Source organism: Protopterus annectens, chromosome 1.part2 (genome assembly GCF_019279795.1).
Source record: "Protopterus annectens isolate FY-2018-M chromosome 1.part2, PAN1.0, whole genome shotgun sequence".
NCBI classification, from domain to species: Eukaryota; Metazoa; Chordata; order Ceratodontiformes; family Protopteridae; genus Protopterus; species Protopterus annectens.
Window position 1 is genome coordinate 1,108,212,517 of NC_056727.1, and position 23,863 is coordinate 1,108,236,379.

General features: G+C 39.9%; 1 protein-coding gene across 4 annotated transcripts in view; it reads right to left on the bottom strand.

Moving 5' to 3' along the window:
• LOC122792248 (phosphatase and actin regulator 4-like) overlaps positions 1–23,863 on the bottom strand; it is a 2,537,344-nt gene that overhangs the window by 580,798 nt on the left and 1,932,683 nt on the right. For all 4 annotated transcript variants that reach the window (XM_044059998.1, XM_044059995.1, XM_044059996.1 and 1 more), the window contains one exon: positions 11,868–12,245. In XM_044059998.1, coding sequence (XP_043915933.1) covers positions 11,868–12,245 — 378 coding nt within the window. The remainder of the gene's footprint in view (positions 1–11,867; positions 12,246–23,863) is intronic.

Sequence of the window (23,863 nt, forward strand, 5' to 3'; positions counted from 1 at the left end):
AGATAAAATTTACACACCCTGGCACAAAACATATAATGAAATAGGGATAGAGGAAAGGTGTTGATAATGCAAAAATTATCTAGTCAAATATCTACTGTTACAGTAAGTTAACTCACACAAATGTACTACGTTCATCATTAGATCATTGTCGCAGCAGCCGATGCTACATGGGTAGAACTGCACCGGTAAATACTACATTTACGCCTAACTATTTTGCTCTGTTTATTGTACTGTATTCTTGTATTATTGTATTCTGTAACAACTTGAATGTCTTAACCTTTTGTATATTACTGGCATCCCATTAAGCCAGGGTGCTAGCTGAATAGAGTTTGCCAACCAGCCCACTTACCTGGTAATCAAAACAAAATAAATACAAGGTATTAAAAATTCTATAATCTGAGTTGCAGAAATTGAAATATATGGTGCTAGCAAAAACCCCATCCCATGTGAGTAAGTACATCCTGTGAGAAAGCTTGTGTTAACTGCCCTTGGCCATTTTCAAAAGAACAGAAAACCACTGTTAACTGGGCCGTAAAGGAGGTCATCACAATTATTCTGTAAGAGTCCAAGTTATCAGGGGAAAGGCATACAAAAACACTTCTTTCCATGGGAATGAAAAGACAGCTATCTTGCAAGTCTTTGTAGAAGGAGTCTAGGGAGAGAATTTCAACCATCAGTTGTGAATGGAAGCAAACAAATCTATTTAAGGAGTTTTCTATATATAAAGATGCCATGCATTCAACTTCCATCTGCAGGGGTGCTGGCCTGGTCCTGCTCAGGCTGTCTGAAGCAATATTCTGCTCTAACATAATGCAAGTCAGAGCAGGGATAGATTTTGCTGAGTCTCTAGTTCTCAGGCTACCACAGCTTGTCATTAAAGCACGTGAAATCTGTCTCCTCCCTGTTGATGTACTACAACTCCATGGTGTTGCCCATGATTACTAATACAGGACCTGGAACACAAAGATGACTTACAATTTTGAGGGCATTTATATGTTTAGGTCCATCCTGTTTCTTCCACAGACCCTGAACTTTCACTCCCCGTGTTATAGATCCTAGTCAAAGTCTAAGAAATCTGTGGTTACAGAATGAGTAGGGGCTGGAATGGAAAAGGGTAAATCTGGGTTCAGGTATGCCTGGTCCTTTCACCAGAGTAGTAACTCCACTTTTACAAATACCAGTACTGGAATCTGAAGTGAATATAGGATGCTGGTGTTGGGTCAAACTAATTGGAGGAACCACTGAGTTTTCCACATGTGAAGTCTGGGCAAAGGAATCAAGAGAACTGTAGAAGACATGAAACCCAGAATCCTTAGATACGCCCTGGCAGATGTAAGCAACTGGTTGCAGAACATCACAAATCGTCCCTTGCAAAATTCTACTTTGTCCTAAGGAACAAAAGCCAGCATGAGAGCTGTATCTAGGAGACATCTCAGAAACATTACCATGTGAAATGTAACAGAAGAGTTCTCTATGTTCACTTGAAATCCCAGACTAAGAAAAATGTTCTTTACCCATTTCACACATTGACAAATAAAACAATTTAGAAAAAATAAGGCAGTTGTCTAAATATGGAAAATTGTAAATGCCCTGCAGCCTGCAAAGAGCTATTACAGCAGCCAGTTATTTTGCCAGCACCCTCAAAGCTTTACATAAACTAAACGGTAAAACAGAAAACTGAAATTTTAAACCACACAGAAAAAGAAAAACATTCATAGGTATACACTAGGCTAACAACCACCAGAGCCGTTAATGCCTAGCCATGCAACCCAACCCAATTGTGTCCCTATGTATTATGAGCACTTATTAGGAGATGTTATGTTAGCAAGCTTCTAGAGGTTAAGTGGAGGGGGGGGGGTATGTTAATTTGGGCATTACTGTCTAATTCTACCCATCAGAGACATTAGGGTAATTGAAATATTTGAGTACTGGAATGTGATAACCATATTTTAAATCCAGAGATGTTCAAAAAACATGGCACCTTACTGGCACATGGGTAGTACTGCTCTGCTACCCTTCCTCTGACAGACTAAATCTCAGTTGGGAGCAATCACTGGCTACATGATTTTTTGGAGGATGACTCCTCAGATATGACGACCTTCCCTCTGTTGATCCCAGCATTAGAAAATGATTTTAAGAAAGCCTGCAATTCTCCTCTGCTGAATGAACTTCTGCCTAAAAAAAAGAGTTTAAGAAATTCAGGGTGTGATTGGCTATGCCTTCAAGCCTCCTTATCTGCTGACCCTGGTTCTGTGTCCCCAGTGACCTTACCAATAAAAAGACTAAGTCTTCATCAAACCCAGTCCTTCGAGATAAACTAGGCAAGTGGCAAGAATCTCATGGAAAGATGATGGCTCAAGTCCAGCACAGTAGCTTTCAAAATTTAACTACCAGTTTTATGTAGTAGTGTGTGTTGAGGTGTCTGTATAGGTTAGAAAGTCTGCTGCATCGTTATCTGCCGAGCAAAAAAAATATGTGAGACAGATGGTTTCCAATGTTTCTCAAGTGTTCTCATGCTTTAATGAGTGTCTTTGGGGGGGGGGGGGGGCTGATAACTGCATCTAGAAATGCAGCTAAGTCAGTGGTGGTAAGGAGATATGCTTGGTTGCACAGCCAAAACTTTTCTGATGAGTTAAGAAATGAGATTATGAATGCTCCACTTGACTCAGATTGTACATTTGAATCAGGAGCTAATTAGATCCTAAAACACTGGGATGACATGTGTAAACTGATGCAAGGGGTATCTAAAATATTCTATATCCTATATAGCCCCACATTTCACCACCAATAAGGAGGATAATTTTCATCAGCCCTAACAGGAGTTCCAGACGAAAAAAAACAATGCACCAAAAGGAAATGGCAGGATGAGAATTTCACGAAACCTAATAAGAGATCATCTTTTTCCCAAAAAAGAATGACACCCCCCCCCTTTCTAACCTTTGACTATACCATAGCTCAGCTCCAATCATTCCCCAAAACAGAGTAGTCATGGAGAAGTGTTGGCCCTATCCTTCTGAAAACGCTTATCAAGGTCCCCAAGTTCAAGATGCACACACTGCAGACAGTACCTCCTCTTCTGCTAGACCTCTACTTCATGGTGACCACAGACTTGAAGGATGCATATCATCTTATCCCCTCTGCTCATCACTTAAGGAAATAACTTGAAATAGATATAACAAATCTCAGATATCGGTTCTCTACACTGTCTCTATTGGATCATCCACTGCACCTTCAAGTGTTTACCAAATCCCTTGCTCTGGTAGTGGCTCACTACCAGACTCTTGACATTCATATTTTTTCTTACCTGAACAACTTGCTGATCTGTGCAGAGTCTGCATCTAGGTGTTTTCAATTGCTAGAGAAGGGCTTCACCTTAATCTCTCAGCTAGAGTTCAAGATGAAGCTGTGGAAGTCATGCCTAACACCATAACAAAGACTCTTCTTCCTAGGGTGCTTAGTCAACAGTCACAAAAGAATGGCCTTTTTCTCAGGAGACAAGGTCTTGTCATACCAGAAGATGTTTCAAGAATTCTCCAAGAGGAACATGTCCTCAGCAAGAGATTTCCTAAAAGTTCGAGGACTGATTACATCCATGATTCTAATAACACCAATGGCCCATCTCCATATGAAGAAAATTCAGTGGTGTGTATAAAATTGTTGGACCCAGCACCTACATTCCCTGTAATCCCAGCTGCTGGTGCTGCCTTTCTATGGACAAGAGTTACAGTGATGGACAGCACAGCTGAGTATCAACGCAGGTCTTCCTTTGTTTCCACCTGTTCTAGTGTAATCTGTCCACACAGATTTGTCTGACTTCATATGGGGAGCTGTGTCTACGGCAGTAAAAATGCCTGTCACTTGTATGCACAGAAGCATATCAATACAGAAGAAATGCTGGCAGTGATCCACACTTTGAAAGTCCTTCATCAAGTATTGACTCCAGGTCCTCCTTTTGTGGTTACAGACAACACCACAGTGACATGGTACCTCAACTAACAAGGGGGTACAAGATCATGCCAGCTGGCAATGATAGTCTGGCAGCTGGTGTTGCAACATTCTCTGACCCTTCAGTCATCAAACATCCCATCAGAGCAAAACATAGTGAAATACAGACTAAGCAGTTTCTGGGCAGACCTGTACATGTGACAGCTCAAAGCAGTGGTGTTTCAGGATCTAGTCCTAATGTGGGGGATGGCTGAAATAGAGCTGCTCACCTTCTTTCCTCTTCATTGGCAAAACTGAAAGGAGTGGACTCTAGAAGTATTCTACAGGCTCCAACTTGGTCTCCTCTGTCCATACCTTTATGAAATACTACAAACCTGGATGCCTTTTCTAAATACAGAGCAGGCATTGCTAGGACCATTCTCCAGGGACTCGTGGACCCTTATACTTCCTCCTCACAGGCTGGGTAAGCTTTGAGAATCTACCCATATGCTAGTACGGCAGTGTTTGTTGAACATAGCACGTTGTGAAAGTCTTACTTACCTGTAACAGTATCTGTTCACAGAGCACACTGCCTTACTGGTAGTACCCTCCCGCCATGCCCCTATTTGAAAGTACATAGTTTGGTGTTTGGGTTGCTGATAAATGCTGTTCCAAAGTCTTTCTTGAGTGGGGGGTTGTTTTGTTGGTGCTGGAACAGTAGGTGTTTGAAAAGCTTCTCTCCATTTTTTCTTCCTGCTGGACCCAAGAAAATTGAAAGGGTCTTTTATGTGGGGTTTGTAAGGCAGTCCCTGTACTGTTAGGTGACTGGGCCATCATCCCCACAGATAGGCAGTGGGAGGGATTCTGACCTTTAGCATTCTGCCAGAGGGAAGGGTAGGCACTAGTACCCATATGCCCATAAGGTAATTTATTCTACGAACATATACTGCTAGAGGTCAGTAGGCTTTACACAACTGTACTTTACTAGAAAACTAAAAGGTGGAATGAAAAAAGAGAAAGCATTTTGAATTATGATGAAAGGAATGAAAGGATTATTGAGGTTACTTATTGTCGCAGATGGAAGTGAAGACCTAAGCCTTGGGACAACTTTACTGTCATGCCTAGACTGAAAAGGGAAAAATAAGTTATGAGGCCTATAAAGTCAGCAAAAGCATAGCTGGTTCAATCAGCTGTCTGGGTTGGTACTATGAACCAGTACCCAACCCCCTCAGCTCTTTAAAATGAACAGCAAAAAGAAAAAAAAACTTCACAATGATCGGCTCATGACAATTAGATCTATGCCCCCAACTCTTCTATTAAAGCCCAAAAAATGCACATTCCTTCTACTGGCACACCAACCAGGTTGCCCCCCCCTCCACTCAGGCCATTCCGATCCCATTTCTGTGCTCCGTCTCCACTGTTCCTTTAACTTATTTCATTTTTAAAAATAAAGTCTTCTTTTAAACTGTGGGAAACAGTTGCTACAGTTTATACCCTGTCTGCACAGAGCGCTACAGCGCTCGTGTTACAGATTTTTTAAAAAAAATCTTCTTTCTAAACTCCTGCAAAATGCTTACTACAAATGTAGCCAACAGTTGCTACAGTTTATACACTGCCTGCGCGGAACGCTACAGCACTCAGGTTTTAGTTAAAAAAAAAAAAAAAAAAAAAATGTAGCAAGCAGTTACTACAGTTTAGACCACACATGGATGGTTGCAGCACTCAGGTTTGACCGTAAATTCAATACCAAGTTTTAAAAGCTGGTATTCCATTAGAGAAAGATTGGGATCGACTGACTGCACCCCCAACACTTTGCGTTCGTAGCAGTTGCCCCCCTCTCCCTGCCCTAGCTATGCTGAGAGTCGTCTTTTTTTAGACAGTCCTAAGTTTTGGAAGGATCATCCCCCTCATGTTTTGAAACTCACTGCCATTGCTTTCTGAAATTTTATTAATGTGCACCTTACTGAGATAGTTTGTTTTGTTTCCTACAAAAGGAACTTAAATTAGAAGGAAAGCTTCTAATGTATTTTAGCATGCAGAACTGAAAAAAATCTGTGTGACGACCTAAATCATTTTTTTCCTCTCCTCAAATCTTTTAAGGCCCTCAGCAGAGGAATGACTAAATACTCCCTCTTTATCAATAGGTGCATTCATGAGCTCAGCTTTGACATTTTCTGGTAAATTCTGGTAACACAGACAGGTTGGCAAACCTTCTCATTACTGGCCCAGTGGCAGCTCCTCTACAACAACTTCAACAGTGTCACAAGAACATTTTACAGTGTTTAGTAACCTGCAACACAGAAGATTCTACAGAATTCAGAGATGCTTTAGTTTCTAAAGAAGGAAGTTCAGGAATTAACTTTCTTATGCTATCAAAGGAAGCAAGCAGAAACTTGCATGCATGGCTCTCACCCTCTCAGCACAAGAAATCTGGACAAAGCCAGAAATGATTGGAGGGGAGGCCCAAACATAGGGACAGACTTTAAATATTGCTCCTAGAAACTCAACGTTGCTAGAATATTAGGTTTTGCATTATGTATTTTCTGACAGTTACGTAATCTGAAACTCAAATGTTTGCCATTATTGAGTATTAATTGGTGACTTCAGTCTTCAATGCCAGAAGAAACACAGATTTTATGAGGAACAGTCCAAAAATATGAAGCAAACACCTGGATATTCTATGAAAATCTGTTCAGTTAAAAGATATGCTTGCGTGTGTGCTTGACAATTCATAGGTTGGTACTAGGCTATCGACCCTAAGGCCTATACAAGCCTAGCCATAACAATTCCCTGCATATTTCTTCCCACAATATTTACTTCTCTGGACCTCTGTCTAGCAGGGCGACTGACATGATCCCCGGGGTGAATTTCCTATCTCCCATCCAATCATCAAGGTTCCTTTTGTAAAGAGCCAATGAGACGTTCTGCTTGACATGTATGGGCAGCCTATTCCAGAGTATGGGGAGTCTCTGGGTCAGGAACCTATCATCCCTCCAGCATGTTTTGTTCATTGTGATGATGAGGTTTAGATCCCTGGAGTGTGTGGCTCTGAGGGATTGGGATTTCTTTAAGTGGAGCATGTCCAACAGCTCAGGGTTTGACAATATTCTGAAAGCTAGAGTGCAAGCAGTATAAACTTTCTTCCTAAACATATCAAAGGCTCTGTCATCTTTTTAAAAAGGAACAGGGTCAGTTGTCAAAAAATGTTTGGCAGAAGATGATTTTGACAGAAAAATGACTGCAGGACCTGATCTAAGGTTTGAAAAAAGAAATTTGTGGGTCTGAGAAACCTTACATACACTTACCAGACTTCTTGAGGCAGGTGGCTGATTGTCAGGTGAACTACTGGCTGCAAAGAAAGTGTCCTCCACTACTGGTAAAACAGGAGGAACATATACAGGTGAAGGAAAATCCACCTATAATAAGCCAAAATATCTTCACCGAGATTCTGGCACTTCTTTTTGCTCCCACTGAAACATCTTCATTCTGGCAACAGTAACGGAAAATGGTAACTCTTCAGGGGAGGAATCTGAAGAAAAATTTGCCTCAGAGTCAGAGTTTTCCACCTCTTCCTTTGGGCAGTGGACTTGAGAAACACAATCCAAATCACATTTCTATCCCTCAGACTCAATCATAATCAGAGAGAGAGGAAAATCATTTCCTTTTTAAATTTAGTCAAGACTTAGAATGTTAAAACCAAAAGGTCCGAAATGATCCATAATGACATAGGAAACCTCCAAACACTGGACCCCAGCCAATTTAGTTTCAAGGACAGGTCATGCCTACTCATTCTGGTGGACTTCTATGAGAAGGTCACCAAAGCAATGGATGAGGGCAAAGTGGTTCACAATGCCTACCTTGACTTGGCCAAGACATTTGACATAGCACCCCACTCTGGCATTGTTGATAAACTCAAGAGGTTAGTTTTAAACCATAATGTCACCTTGTTGACAAGTAAGACTCAGGAAGTTAGAACTGGGGAGTCCACCTCTATAAACAGGCTGGTCACAAGTGGAGTCCCACAGAGATCTGTCTTGGAACCGACATCTCCTTTTCGGCACATTTACTTCTTTGAAGTCAATGTCAAGGGCCTATAGCTGACCAAATTTGCAGACAATTTCATAATAGGAGTACTCATAGAATTTTGCACAGACATTAATGTTCTGCAGAAAGAGCTGACACAAATAACTTGTGTCAGAGCCATGAACTAAAACGAAATGCCAACAAATGCATAATAGTATCCTTCGGGAAGTCATTCACCCCTGGTAACTATTATACTGAGAACACATCCCTTGGAGTTGACGCAGTTTTCAGGGACTTGGGGATACATATAGATGGTAATCTAGCCTCTGGCTATCACGTGTCTGCAGCAGAGAGAAAATCATTCTATGTTGTGTAACTTACAAACAAAGGTATGGCATCTAGGTCCAAGGAGGTTAATGTTCCACTGTATTCGGCATTCATCAGACCTATCATTGAGTACAGTACCCTCCTTTGGTATGTAGAAAAGACAAAACCACCTACGGTGGATAGTTGGTACTCGAAAAAATTCCAAAAGTGCTGCCCAAAAGGAAATGTATTCAAAATACCACAAACAAATCCTAAATGGTAAGCGCTTTCGTCCGTCAAAATCACAGGACTTTATCAAAACCAAATAGCTTGCCACTAAAATTCTTTATATACATGACATCAATAATTACTTAACCAATGAATACAGTTAAATCACACCTTAAAACATAATGTCAAAGTTTTTAACCCTTAGTCTACTGCAGTAAAATAACACCAAATAAATAATGACATTTGTGTGCAAACTGTTGCATTCTTACAGTTCATAAAATTATTCATTGGTTAAGTAATTACTGATGTCGTGTATTTAAAGAATTTTAGTGGCAAGTACTTTGGTTTTGATAAAGTCCTGTGATTTTGACGGATGGACACACTTACCATTTAGGATTTGTTTGTGGTATTTTGAATAAATTTCCTTTTGTGCAACACTTTTGGAATTTTTTCGAGTACCCTATCCACCAAAGGTAGTTCTGCCTGTTCTTGGTGTTGAATCCCACCTATTACGCTCTTGTGCTGCTCTTCCTTTGGTATGTACCTAACCAAGCACATCTAACAATTGGAATGTCCTGTGCAGACAACCACAAATACGTATCCCTGTATTCTGTCTCCTACAGGTGTTGAGCAGAGATCTATGCCTGGCATAAAAGGCATTGCCAGACCCCACCCTTATGGACCTCCTGTGTATTCACAAAGTAACACCAGAATTGCCTACTCTAAAGACTTGAACCTTGCCTATGATACAGGGAGGGACTGCTGGAGATAGATATGAACTACCCCTTCTCTGAAACAGATTCCCCATCCACGCAAAACAGAGCTCCTCCCTAAACCAATTCAAGCGTAACTAGGACATTTGGATGGGGAACAGGAAATGTATCCCTGATTTGGCACCTATGTCTGTAACAGACACAGGCAGCTTGTTAATAGTTTACATCCCAGGCCCATGCTTGTAAAGGTTTCATCTTCAAAGTCCCTGCTTACATTTATCAAGGGTACCAGAACTAGTCAGAGATTTGGGATGCATGGATAAGCTTAAAAATGCCCTAGTGGTCATTAGCCTAATATATTGGTATGAACCTATAAATCTTTAGCAAAACCCAGCCAATATTCCCTGTTAAGCTTGTTTGATATAGGAGAAGAAAAATGTTAATTGTTTTCTTACCCTGGGAGATTCTCTCCCCAGAAAAAGATGGTCCCTTCTCTGGGAATCAAGCTCCTCCAAGTGGCTTTGTGGTAGAGTATAGTCTACTCCTTCCCCTGATACTAATAAGTGTGGTTCTCCCTTGCCCAAAGAGGACAGCCAAACAGCTGCAGAGGATGTGCCCATCACCCAGTCCTTAACAGCTTCATGAGAAGCAACACCTAAAGGACAGATAGAAAATGATAACCAGTCCGAGGAACCTGAAATGGCCATGGCAGAGTCACTTCATCAGTAGCTGAGGCAAAGAGGACACCAGCGTCAAGACCAAAGACCCCCCATAGAGCATTATTCTTTTTTGCAGCTCTGCAAGGGAAGAACTTAAAAGACCAAAGCCTGGTCCATGTCTCTACTAGAAAAAGTGCCCGAAAAGTGGATAATGGAACCTTGGACAACTGGTGGTACAAACTGACTGCAAAAATTAAGTTACAAGGTTTTTTTCCTTTTTTTTTAAATGACAACCCCTAAAACCACAAGTCCTAGTTCTTACCTATAAATTGACAGAAATATGAAACTTCTTCACACAAAAAATAGTAATTTGAAAGGAGTTTATTCTCAAGGAATCTTGACTAAAATGTACGTTTTAAGGTGCAGTGTTTTAGTGACAACCACTAAAAACACCAGCCCTAGCCCTTATCAAAAATTTCTGACAGAAAAGATACTTTTCTTCACAAAGTGGAAGTTATGTCATGTGGAAGGAACCCCAGAACTATGGAATCTAGCTGGAAGTTATCCTTGGCAGGGTATAACCCATATAGCTTAGGCTATTGCAACAGTGATCTAATGGTGAACATCTTTCCACCATTCTTATGAGAAGTCTCCTTTCATCGCCCTACATAAATCTAAAAATGTGTCAGAGAAACCAGAGGGCATGTGAATGCAGGATCTTTTACTGGTGACAGAAAGGCCTAAGAACCACATAGTGCAAATGGGAAAACAGAAGTGGTGGCCTTGGGGGCATACTTGTTTATGTAATCGATATATAGCACTACTGCATGTGTTGTCAAGTGTTTCCATCTGCTTCCAAGGATAGGAACTTCTGGAAAGAAGGATGTCAGATGCTAACTTCTTGCAAGGATTAGCATTTGCAACCGTCAGTCAAGGTCTTTGATGCATGATCAGAGACTCTAAGCTCAATGAAGCTAAGTTATTTCTGCATGCAATACTCAGGCAACCAATCTCAGCAATAGGGCTTTATCACATTACTTCTCAGAGAGGGAAAACGGTAGAGCCAGCAGAATGACATCAATACTGGCTGTATAACCTAACCAGATAATGTGAAGGCTGATAAGGATATATTAAACTTGTGCATTGTCCTGTGCTTTACAAGTTTTTATCCCTGAATCTTAGAAAACTCTACACCCCACCCTTTTATGAATACTTCTGACATCAGTCAAGATGAAAAAGGTAATGTGGAAATGGTTTGCACCACTAGGCAGTGGTTGGTTAGAGAAGGCTCATATTTATTGAATATCCAACCAACATTACTATCATCTCTCAAGAGACATGCGGTATATGTGTGTTAGGCAATGAAAGCAGGAGGTACAAAAGACAGATCGTGGTACATATATGAAGTCAGTACTTGCATTCAGGCTAATCTAGATTCAAGAATGCATATCCAGTGTCCAAAGGCTGCAAGCTTATGCTGCCACACATAAGCACATAAAAGCTACCTTCCAGTCACCATGTCACAAAGATTTAGAAACTCATTAAAAAAAGATAAAGCATACCTAGTACACAAAACATTTTAATCACTTATGAGCTAATAAGCAAAGTTGGTACACACATGATAATTTTATCATTCTCTAATAATGCCAGCAATGAGCACAGTGGCCTGTTAAATCTTCTACATCTCAAAGGCGTCTCCATTTATTCACACCAAATGTCTATTATCAGTAGACAATGCAGAGAGGTAAGCAAGAAGCCTAAATTGCTCTAAGCAGCACCAGTTTCTTTTTCAACAACCATCACTGTACTGTTAAATTTTCTTACCTTTCTTTTCTTCAAGAACTGCAGAAATCCTCATCTGGTTGCCTATCAAATGACCCTTACAAGCTTGTAGTATATGTACAGCCCGCTTCATAGACTAATTTAAGGCAGTCAGTGAACAGTCTTGTTCTGCTAAAACCACATTTGCTACTTCTCCCTTATAACTGGCCATGTTCTTATAACCTGGACTTACCTAGTAAAGAGTTACTATTTCGATTGACAGGTTTAGGGGGTGGGACTGGGGGTTGCTTAGCAGGAGCTGTGCTGGATGAGGTTACGGCAGCAGTAGCATTAGAGTTTGCAGAAGCAGTAGTCACAGTTCTGGTAGCTGGGGTGGCGGCTGCAGTGGTGCTGCCAGCTTTTGCAGTGTTAGAAGTAGATGTGATGGTAGTGCTGGGTGCTGCTTTTGCTGTGGTGCTAACAGTAGAATCTTTGAAGTGCCCTTCACCTGCCTCTTGAGTAGAGGACAAAGGTCTTTTAGGAGGATGCAAAGATTGCTTCACAGCGGAGATTTCATTTGCAAGCTCACGACATTTCTCCACTTCAGACAGAGGTCGACTTCCATTTGACTCTGCAAAATAATATAAAGATAATAAGTTCAATAGAGTGCAGGAACAACATAAATATATATATACTATATGTATAAAATGTCTGTCAACACTACAGTTTTACACACTCAAACCCTTAAAGTTGAAATTAAGAAGATAAAGTAACAGCATATAAAAAGTAGGCTCTAGGTGCAAATGGCATACAATAAGCTGATCAGCTTGATTACAGAAAGGCAATACATTATTCGACCATGAAACATTTTATCTACTTATCTATCCCTCCATTCTTGAAATGGCCTGTGAACAAGAAGCATACTGCAGACTTGAAGAGGTCCTTGTAGCATCCACTGAAATGCAATGCAGATTAGCAAGTCACTTTACTGAAAGCAAAACTTCTGGGTTGCTTCTGAAATAAGCAAGTTGTATATAGCAGGCCTTTCTTGTTTAATATGGTCAAATAACATTTCTAAAAACAGCCAAAGAATACTACTGAATGATCAAAGAATGCAGTAATGAGCATACTCACAGTAACAGTACAATAATATGAATCATTGGGCTATCATGCCACAGTTTTCCCCTTTTGCAGTCTTTTTAGGATTTCCCCTTACCAAAATGTTAGCCCACATAGTTATGTACTGAGATATGGACAATCCTCTGCCCTACACAAACAAGCATCTCTTTTCTGAAGGACAGTACTTACATGGAGATGAACCCCTCAGAGACAGTAATTTTGCTGAACAATCTTCAGCCCTACAGTCATGCTGTCCTTTTCTGAAGGAAAGTACAGGTATGGAGATGGACCCCTTAAAGCTCTTCATTTTGCAACAAAATGATTGAAAAGGACATGAAGGTATGAACTAAACAGAAACTAGTATTTGTTTTTAAAATCTTAAATTATCATTTAAGACACGGGTACCATTCATTAACAGAAAACAAACCAAACAAACCATAATAAGGTCTATGCATCATTATACATTGCATATATGCTTTTTTTCTTTACAACTGTCACACACTCAAATATTGCATATATTGTGCAAAACTGTGACTTCTTTTAAACTTCACTCCACCTCCTGAACACTAGTCTGCATGTACTGTTCCCACAACTTCCATTTATTTCTATGTATTTTATTCCTTCTCTTTCCTTAAGATTTCACTTCCAATTATTTGATCTCTCTAACATTTAACACTTCAATTTCAGCTGGTTTAGATTTTGATTTCCATTTTCTATTAATTGCTTTTTGGTAGCTAATAACATTGATCTTAACAAGGTCTTGAGATGTCTATTCAGATCCCGTATCCCAGCTAAAAAGAATCAGTTCCTTAATTACAGCAATTTAATCCCCAATACTTCTGACAGAGTACTCTGTAGTGTTGTTTTAAAATCTACCTACCCATCACAATCCCAAAAAAACATGTTTACTGCTACCTCTCTCTTTCCCATAACACCTCCAGCATTCACCATCTACCTAAAAAAAATTCTTTGAAGTCTACTTGAGTTATAAAAATACATATGCAAGCACTTCCAAGCAAAAACTGTAAACCTTCTAGACTTGTTGCATACTTGGGAGCCAATGTCTAAGCAGAAACCAGTACTGATAATACACTGGTATGGCCACTACTGGGGCATAACTGCACTGTTATTTCTGAAGAATCCTTAGATCAGGATATCTTCTATTAAGCAACGTACAAAAGAAGCAGCACAGAGAAAGAGAAAACACATCAGAGCTGTAGGAAAAGCAGGACAGAGAGGATACCAGTTTGTGCATGCTATCTTAATACATGCTGACAGTTCACTGACAATTTACAAGTTGTCTTTAAGCATCTGCTTACAAGCAGCTTATAATACATCAAGCTTTTTTAAAATACACTTTACAAGCTGTAAGTGAACCATGGTCGTTTAATGACAACTTATAAATTGCAAAACTGTAGTTTATGATCAGTTATTAAGCTACTGGTTATGAACAGCACTGAGATGCCAAACATGTGAATTGCCCCAGACATGAACCTCCTTTACTGCATTAGCAAACATTGGGCAAAAGGTGCTGAGGGTTCATCTTTGTCAAAAGCAATACTACCTTAGAAGGAAACTACTGTGAAAATTTCACAAATCTTCTCAGCAAACAAATTACCTCTCATATTTGTCAATTTGCTGGAAAGATTTACACTATACTTCTCAACTGTCTGGAGTTTTGCCTCATATTTTTGATCTGTTCCTTAGATTTTTTCCTCTCACAAAATAATGACGGATCTTTGAGTTTCATACCTCATATCTTTCAGAAAATGCATACTAATACATAACCCTGCTTTTCTAGCAACTTTCTAAGTTCATAAAAGCAAAACTTAAAATATATCTCTGATTTTAGGCCTTTGTCCCCCAAACTACATTTGGATTTGTCTAGGCGTCCTGCATGTTTTACAGAGAATATATTCATTTTGCTGGAAATTCTAAAATTCTACTGTAACAGAATACACTGGGAACAATTTACCCACTGAAGACAGAATGATTTGTACAAATTTAGATGGGAAAATTATATCCTGCTCATTTTTAACATTACATCCAAGTTGAGTGTTTTTTAAAAGTGTGGAAAGACAATCAGATTATCAGCCAAAGGTGGAACAGCAGCATTAGTTAAACAAAAGAAGCTGCAGAAATACCCAGTGTGTGTGTGTGTGTGTGTGTGTGTGTGTGTGTGTGTGTGTGTGTGTGTGTGTGTGTGTGTGTGTGTGTGTGTGTGCTTACCCTCTGCAGAGCAGACATTAAGTGGTAGAGATTGTTGCTCAGTCAAAGAACTAACAAGCAGCATGAACAGTCAATCAGATGATTCTTGTGTACTAAGTGTTTCTGTGTTTAGAAAAGTTGATACAAAGTAAAGAACCCATAGACCTTTCACTATGTGGAGGTAACTCCTGAACTGACTGTTAATATCCAAAACATGAATCAGTCTTCCAAACAGATCCTACTGGGACACAACCAACTAACAACTCTAGGTCGATGGTGAATGTGCAAAACCGAATTTCCAATGGAGAAATCAATGGTACCCCTGAGCTTATTGGAGCTCCTAACTTCACTCAGTGGCTCATAGAACCACTATCTCTTCAACAATCAACCAGCAGCAATGACGAGGAGCAACCGGCTAGAGGGGTAACAGACATTTCTTTACAATTAAAAAATTTAGACCAGAAATTGTTTAAATATAAAAAAACACAGCTAGAGATTGCTTATTTTAAAGAATGTATCAGTAAAGGGATTGTTCCAAAGGGCCTACGCTCCTGGCAATATCCCACGGGACTAGAGAATGGCTCGGCCTTCTATTTTGATCTAGTAAAACCTTTCAACAAACATGGTCTAGAATTGTTGGACCTAATGTGCAAACACTACACTATTTAGTGTGAGGCACTCATGGGAGAGGCCACAAACTTAGACCAAATGTTGCAGCAAAACATCGACTTTGATCGATATAAATTCGATTATGAGCGTATATTCAACAGCATTGATTCTTACATCTTTAAAATTAAAGAAACAAAGTTAAAGAAACTGAATCGCGACATGGCAGCATTAAGTAAGAACCAAGCCTATCCACCACCCCCTCCCTCTCAAAGTTACCAGGCTATTAGTCAAAAACCCGCTAATGGGGTTAACAATGTTAACCAGGGACCCTCTGGGCCCAGGGAAAATTTCAGTGGTCCCAATTTTCCAGTAAGGAAACAAATGCACAATGCCCCCATGAGTGAGGCAGGATCAGCCAGTTACCCTTCTGTGGTAACAGGGCCTCAAGCCCAACAAGAGCATAACCAGGAGGTACAAACAAATTTTCGGGCAGGAGCCTCGTATTACAACCTTCGCCATCAACCACAGAGGGTGACCAATTCCAACAATTATTACAACAAGAGGGGGAGGAGGGACAGGTAATTGACACTAATGCTGTGTCAAACAAACCCACTATTTTGTTGAATACCAACAAGGATTTCAAAATCTTTAATTTCACTGACATTGCTATTGAACAACCCCTAGTGGAACTCTTAGCGAAAGGGAACACCTTTGTCCCGGATACTAAAGCTGATCTGATAAAAACAATTATTGACTTTAAACTTTTTTTCTAGGAAACTTAACATGAACGTACTACTTGGAGACAATCCGCCTAACAACAACAGGCTACATGTATCCAGTACTTTTTTACCGGTCTTACATGAATCCATTGCACTTTTTGACATAATGTGTGAACTTGATCTGAGATGCTCATTGCATAACAAAAGTATACAAAGTCAAGCCAAAACTAAAATTACCCCTGAAAAGGAACTTTTATGGTCCATCAAGGGAGCTGGTGTTAGGGTAATGCAACCAGATAAAGGTGGTGGTGCAGTGATTATGGGTCAAGAGGATTATGTTAACAGGATGTTGAGTGGTTTAAGGGGGCAACACCTATGAAGTGAGAACCAGACATGAATTAAACATAGCATACAACAGGATAAGTTCACATCTGAACAACTTTTTCATTGAAAGGAAAATCCATATTGAAATCTTCAATTACCTTTCCATGTTAGCTCCTAGAATCCCTAAATTGTTTGGGATTCCCAAGATCCACAAATCCATCCATGACCCACCAATGAGACCACTGACTGATGCCAGGAATAGCATAACCTACCCATGTGCCAAATTCGTTGACAACATACTCAAAAAATATGCTGTCATGGAACCGGACATTTGCAAAGACTCATGGTCATTCTTAGTCTATTAATAACCTCGAATTCAACCTTAATCGTAATTTCCTTACGGTCGATGTGAGGGATCTGTATTCATCTATTCCACACTAGGTGGGTATTGAATGGGTCAACTTTATGCTGAGAAAGTGAGGTGCACCAACCATAGACATTTCTTTGGTGGATGAACTACTTGATATCATTTTATCCAGTAACTATTTGATTTTTAACGGCACTATTTTTTTTACAAAAGGTAGGTGTAGCCATGGAGTCACCTTGTGGCGGTAGCTTCACCCACCTTGTCATGGCTTACTGGGAACAGGATCTCATCCAGAAGAATGAAGTTATGAACAACAAAATTGCCTTCTACACACGTTTCTTGGATGATATATTTATGTTGATTAGAGGTGGTGAAGCAGTTGCCATAGAACTGGTAGATTTCTTCAATTCCACCACTAATTTCCTTTCTTTTACCCACACATTTAGCCCTGACAGAATCACCTACCCGGATGTGGATTTGTGGAAAGATTTAAGCATTAATGCATTGTGTGCTAAAATTCACAGGAAGGACACTTATTCCAACACCTTCCTGTAGTGAAAGGTCAGCTTGTCAGAGCTGCTCGAATGGTGTCAAAACTTTCAGATTTCACAGAGGAACGCAACACTCAGATCTAGGTTTTTGGGCAGGGGTTATCCCAAACAATTGGTGGATGACCTGATCCAAGAGGTTAGTCACAAGAGAAAACAGGGGACATACCAACCAATTTTAAAAGGCCCTTATGGCAACATGTACCCAAATAATCAGCCTATGACCCACCATCCTGAGAGTTCACTCCCACCACCTTGTAGTCTTTTTACATCATTCAGTACGGACTACAAGATAGTTTCATCCATCCTTCAGAAAACCTGGGTGTTCATTCGAAATAACAATCTTAGAAACAAACTACCCGAGTACCCTAAAATCACCTGGAGGAGAGGAAAGAACTTAAAACATCTTTTGGAGGTCAATGAGTTGCACCCCCCTATCGTGATAGGGATGTTTCAATGCAACATGTGCAATTTCTGCTCCCACATGGATACAGGGGAACAATTCAGAATTACAGATCAAAAATACAAAGTCAAGCACAAGTTCAACTGCCAATCTAAAGCTGTTGTTTACCTAGCCCAGTGCCAACAGTGTCCAGCTTTTTACATCGGCAAAATGGACAGGAAACTCCGGGAACGTGTTTATGAGCACACGTACCACATCAGGAAATTAAAAACGGTCAATATACTGGCAAAACATGTAGCTGACAATACCAACCACAAATTTATGTTCAAGGCTATTGATTGTGTAAATTCTGATGGGAGAGGGGGGCCCTGAAACCATCTGACTTGAAGTGTTGGAACTCACGTGGCAAATCCGCACGGATGCTAGCACATATCCAGGTTTAAATGAAATGTGCTCCATTCATTGCATTTTAAAATTGAAGAGTCTTCTAGGATGACTTGGTTCCATTGCTCAGTACTTGGGCTTTAGAGTTCAGGATTCAACAGCCCATATCACTTTTGACAACCTCATTGCATATATTGTTTTATAGTTACTGCTTATTCATTTCCTTTGACAACTGTGTAAAAAATTTTCAACACACTTTTTCTTTTCTCTATTTATTCTTTATTATATTCTCTCTATATAGTCTCTGTATATCCTAACTTTGTTGATTAATGGGTTGTACCTCAAACTTCTTCCACTAGGTGTCTCCATTGTTTTATTACAGGCAGGAACAGGTTCGACTCTTACTATTATCAACAGATTTTAACAGTTTCTAATGGTTCATGTTAGTTTGTATTTACCAGTTGTCACTACTGTGTAAGTGTAGTGGCGTCCTACTGTTTATGGTAGCCATTTATTATGTAACGTATTTTTGGTGTTACTGCTTTGTCCCCCATCTACGGTTTACGTAAATAGATGATGTTGTAACTTGCTTACCTCAATCAGTTGGATTAGATTTACCGGTTTTCATTATATTGATGTGTAAGTAGTAGTGGTGCCATACTGCTCATGGTGCCATTTATTTGTAACGTATCCTTGGCGTTACCACTTTGTTCCCCATCTACTGGTCACGTTAGTAGATGTTATTGTAACTTGTTCGCTTCAGTTAGTTAGGTTAGACTCAGTGGGTGAGCTTTGTTTTGTTTTGATATTGTCTATAAGCCACAGGCTTACTAGGTCAAACTAAGGCTTACCGTGTGATTTAATTATTTGTATTTTTTAACACCAGTTGAACGGGCAGCTTTTGCCTTTAGGTAAGTGATTGAATATTTTTTATGCCACAAGGCAATCGCATGGAGCCGGTTATTTTAAATGGTGCCATGACCCGTTCGCAACTAGCGGTTTTACGCCTTTAGATTTTGTGCTCTTGACTGGGACAAATATGACTTAAATTTAGCTTGTGTCACTTGACAGCCTTAACCTGCGAGTATTGTGTTCTAGTTTATGATGACAACTGTTGTATGTACAAAGCAAACGCATACAATCAGTTCTCTTACTCTGTGTTGGACCTGCCCACAAGGGTCAAAACACGATTAACGTTACAATTCAGTTTGGAGCTTGTAAATTAACCGGTGCCATGACCAGTTTATGTCTGGCGGACTTGCACCTTTAGTCTTTGCCCTCTTTTACTGGGTCAAACACAACCTGAAGTTTAAATTCAGGGGTTTGACAGTTGTTTGTTTGTGTTTGTCAGTATTGTATGACAGTTTTACTTTTAGTTTTAATTTTACTTGTAGGTATTGCCTTTTAGGTTTATGTTTTTAATTTTTATTTTTAATTGTTTCATGTATAAAGGTGAAAGCATGTAACCCGTCCCTTTTTACACAGAGTTGTGACTTGTTCACAGCGGACGGGCTCATGATCCCAAACCTAGAACTGTTAGGCATACCTAATGTTTTAATGTTTTTACAAATGGTGTGACATTTCATTTGTGGATGTTTACAACTAAACAGGCATGCTTGCAGCACGTTTCTTTTATACTGTGTTGTGACCTACTCTTAAGGAGTAAAACATGACTTAACATCAAAGTTAGTTTGAAATGCATAACAGTTTTTTTGCAGGCATTGCATTTTAGCTTAGTGACTGAAACTGTGTCATGCATAAAGGCGAATGCAAGCAGTCATTTCTGCTTATATTATATTGTGGTGTGATTTGCTCAAAGGGGCGGGCTCGTGACCCCTGACCTAGAGCTGTTTAGCATATCTAATGAATTGATGTTTTTAACCAATGGTGTGATTGATATTGGATTTAATTGTGGAAGTTATAAGAAGGGGAGTGTGTATTAGTACTTTGAAGAAGTCTTGGGATTTCCTGAGATGAAAAGCGCTTTACAAATAAATGGTTCAAATTGCCTGACTTGTGGTGTGGTGACTTGCGTTATTCAGCTCGTTTTTTTGCCTTTTGTTTGTGAGCCTTCTCAGGGAGACTTGCATGACAGCTGCAGGCTGACCAACAGGCTGGTTGAAGGTCTCCCAGAGTGAAATTGCATTAAAGAAGCCAGTAAAAGTCATCAATTTTAGTAAATGTCAGCTACTGGCTGTAAACTTTGGAATCTGGAAAAGAAGAAATACAGTGAAAATCAGTAAAAGTCGACCAGAAAAGAAAAAGCTCTGTAGCTGCTCTGCGAAAAGCATTCATGTTTTAACTTTAATACATCAGATGGCTTTCAGTACATTACAGGAAAAAATAAATCAAATGCATTCAGAGGTACTTAAATTAAGATACTAGAGGTATATATACAGTCAAATGACAAAAATCTGGAAAAAAAATGTAGCTTTAAGTAGCTATTAACATGAGCTGATAAACTGCAGAAGAGGTTGAAATGAATTAAATAATCACTGAATATGAGGTTTCTCAATAAGAACTGTTTCCAGAAAATGGAGTTAAAAGACAGCACACAGTGAAAACCAGAGATATTTTTGTATACCGCAGAAACTGGGAGAAAAAGAATGCATCCATTCTTATGAAAGCACAAATAAGCAACTGGACTAGTGTTCCACAGAAGGATTTGTTAAGAGGTTATATCATGTGTATGCCCTAAATCTGGCCAACAGATAGTAGCCTGAATCCTCAGTAGTAAACATTTACAGATTTATAGACATTCAAAACCTACTAAGCCTTGTAAGCATTTATGCCTTGACAATACTCTCCCCTCAGGCCATGCTTCCATTCTCTTGGAAGGCCATCCTAAAGTAAATTGTGAAAACCCATCCAGTCATATAGGCTTTGTTTAAAAGATGACCGTGAGTTACAGTGCCTAACTTACAGTCAATAATTATTCCAGAGGTTAGGAAGGTGCTGGGTTATAAACATGTCCCTCCACCTTGTTTTACTTCTCTATTAGTTAAGATTTAGGTACCTGGTCCTAGTATTAATGGAACCATTGGGCTCAGAGATGCACAGGAGGTCCATCCAGCTGTCAAACAGCTTAATGAGCGAGACAGATATTTCTCCATCTAAAATCTATAAAATACTGAATAAAGGGATAGCGTTTCCAGCTTCTCTTGACAGCTCAGGAATTTAGGCCTGTGGTCTCTGATTAAGAATCTTTGTTGTCTTTCTAACTGCTTGATTTGTTCAGTGAGCTACATCCTGAAGGTGTCATTGTACAAGATAACTGGTCTGATTAATGTTCAGTATAAGGAAGGGACTCTCTCTTCAGACCTTGACGATATTGACAATCAGCTGTGCTAAATAAAAGCATTTCCTGGCAACCATTGTTATATGAAAGTCAAAACTGAGGGAAATAACACACATTTCTAGCTTCGTGGCTACATTTTCATTTTTGTAGCAGTGTGCCATCTATACATTATGTCAAGGGGAGGGATTGCCAACCAAAAATTATACTACTTTTAGTATTTAGTTTCAGCCCATTTTAGTATTCCAAGTGTAGTGAACTCTCCAGGTGGTTTTGGTGGTTTTTGTGTCAGAAGGCACCTTAACAACCCCCCCCCCCCAGTTTACCGTCATCTGCAAACTTTGTTAGCCAGAGGTCTGGGCTCACTGTTTGGAGATCTGAAAAGTTAAGGCCAAAAAGGAGAGGTCCCAGCATCGAGCCCTGAAGGACACAGCTGGTCACGTTCATACTTCCTGATGAGGAACCTGGAACTCTCACTGTTTAAGGTTCACTCTTTCAGCCAGTCTGCTATCCATCTTACCACATATGGATCAGTTTATAAAACATTTAACCTCTGTGATGCAAGTATAAGGAATGATGTTGAAGGCCTTGGCCAGGTCAAGATATGCCATGTGTACCGCATGGATAGCCTCCATAACCTCGTCATGGAAGTTTAACAGGTTCAATAGACAGGACCACATCTTCAAAAAACAAAACAGTTTGGGGTCCAGTCTAACATTCTTGATACTGAAGTTTAGGAGATCAGTTATAATACGTTTCAAGCCTATGTGCTGATAACGCTTGTGAGACAGATTGGTCTAAAATTTCCTGGGTTGGTTGCATAGCCACATTTATGAAGGGGCATCTTTACTGCAGTGTGCCATTCATCAGGAACCAAACCAGTAGCTAAACTTTAACATTAAACAGCTTAGAGAGTGGGTCTGCAAGATCATGCTTTTAACAATACTAATTAAGCAACCAGGTATATTGTCTGGTCCAGGAAGAACTATTTTTAGTATTGGTGTCAGCCCTTTCAGTAAAAAAAATCTTTAAAGATAATTGGGGGAGTTTAGGAACTCGAGTATTTTAAAGCTATGGAAAGAAATCTCAGATATGAAACGGACACTAGTTTTCTTAACACACATAAAGATGGCTATCTTTGACTGCAAATACCAGCCTAAGTTCATGAGCTTTTTAAGTGGACATGACAGTGTTTTTCATTTTTTTTGTAATGCTTTTGATATTTTCTTTCAGAAGGACTTTGGATATGCTACATAATTTATGGATGTTTTTTCTTTTGCAGTAGAATTTATGGTGGTAGACTACCAGGGTAGTTAATTTTTGTATATCCAATTATACTTGGTTCTGGTAGGAACTACTAGCTGTATACATTCTTCTAAATGGATGTAGACCTCTGCACAGGTTCACAGGATGATACTGGGCTATTGGCCCGGAGGCCCTTATAAGCTTAGCCAAGAATTTTGCCCATGTTCCTCAAAGTCAGCACTGGTTTCCCCTGTCGAACAGGGACACAGGTGGGATCCCAGGGGTATATTTTCTATTTCCCATCCAGTCATCCAGGTTTCTCTTAAAGAGGGCTAGAGAGGTACTCTGCTTAACATGGAGAGGGAGTCTATTCCACAGACGGGGGGAGTCTTTGGGACACAAATCTATCCCACCAACAAGTTCTATTAATGTCACAGACTAGGTTAAGGTCTTGCGTGCGGGTTGTTCAAGTGGAGTTTGTCTTACGGATATGCAGCAACTCCATCAAGGCTGGGTCTGAAATGGCCTTGTATGCCATACAGGTCACATCTGAGCAGTCTGTATGAGACTGAGTAGAGGGACAGGGCTTTTAGCCTATATGTATAGGATAGGTGTTTGAGACCCTGGATTTTCCCGGTCAGGAACCTCTGTGGTCTCTCCAACTGCTGCATGTGCTTGGCAAGGTACATGCTGAATGGGGTACTGTACTCGATAATAGGTCTGATAAGGGAGGAGAACAGGGATGTTATGACCTCCTTCTTCCTGGATGAAATACCCTTATTTACGAGGTGGGCCATGTAAAAAGCCTTCCGTAAAACAGAGGCAATGTGGTGGTCAAAAGTCAGGTTGCTATCAACCTGGGTGCCCAAGTCCCTCATGACTGATTGCATGCTTAGTACGTTATTAATGTGATAATTAGTGGGGATGACATTTTCCCCAAAAGGGATAATGATGCATTTCTTGGCATTCAGTTTGAAGCCATGCTTCTGGCACCAGTCATTAGTTTGGCTAAGGCCCTCTTGGAGGAT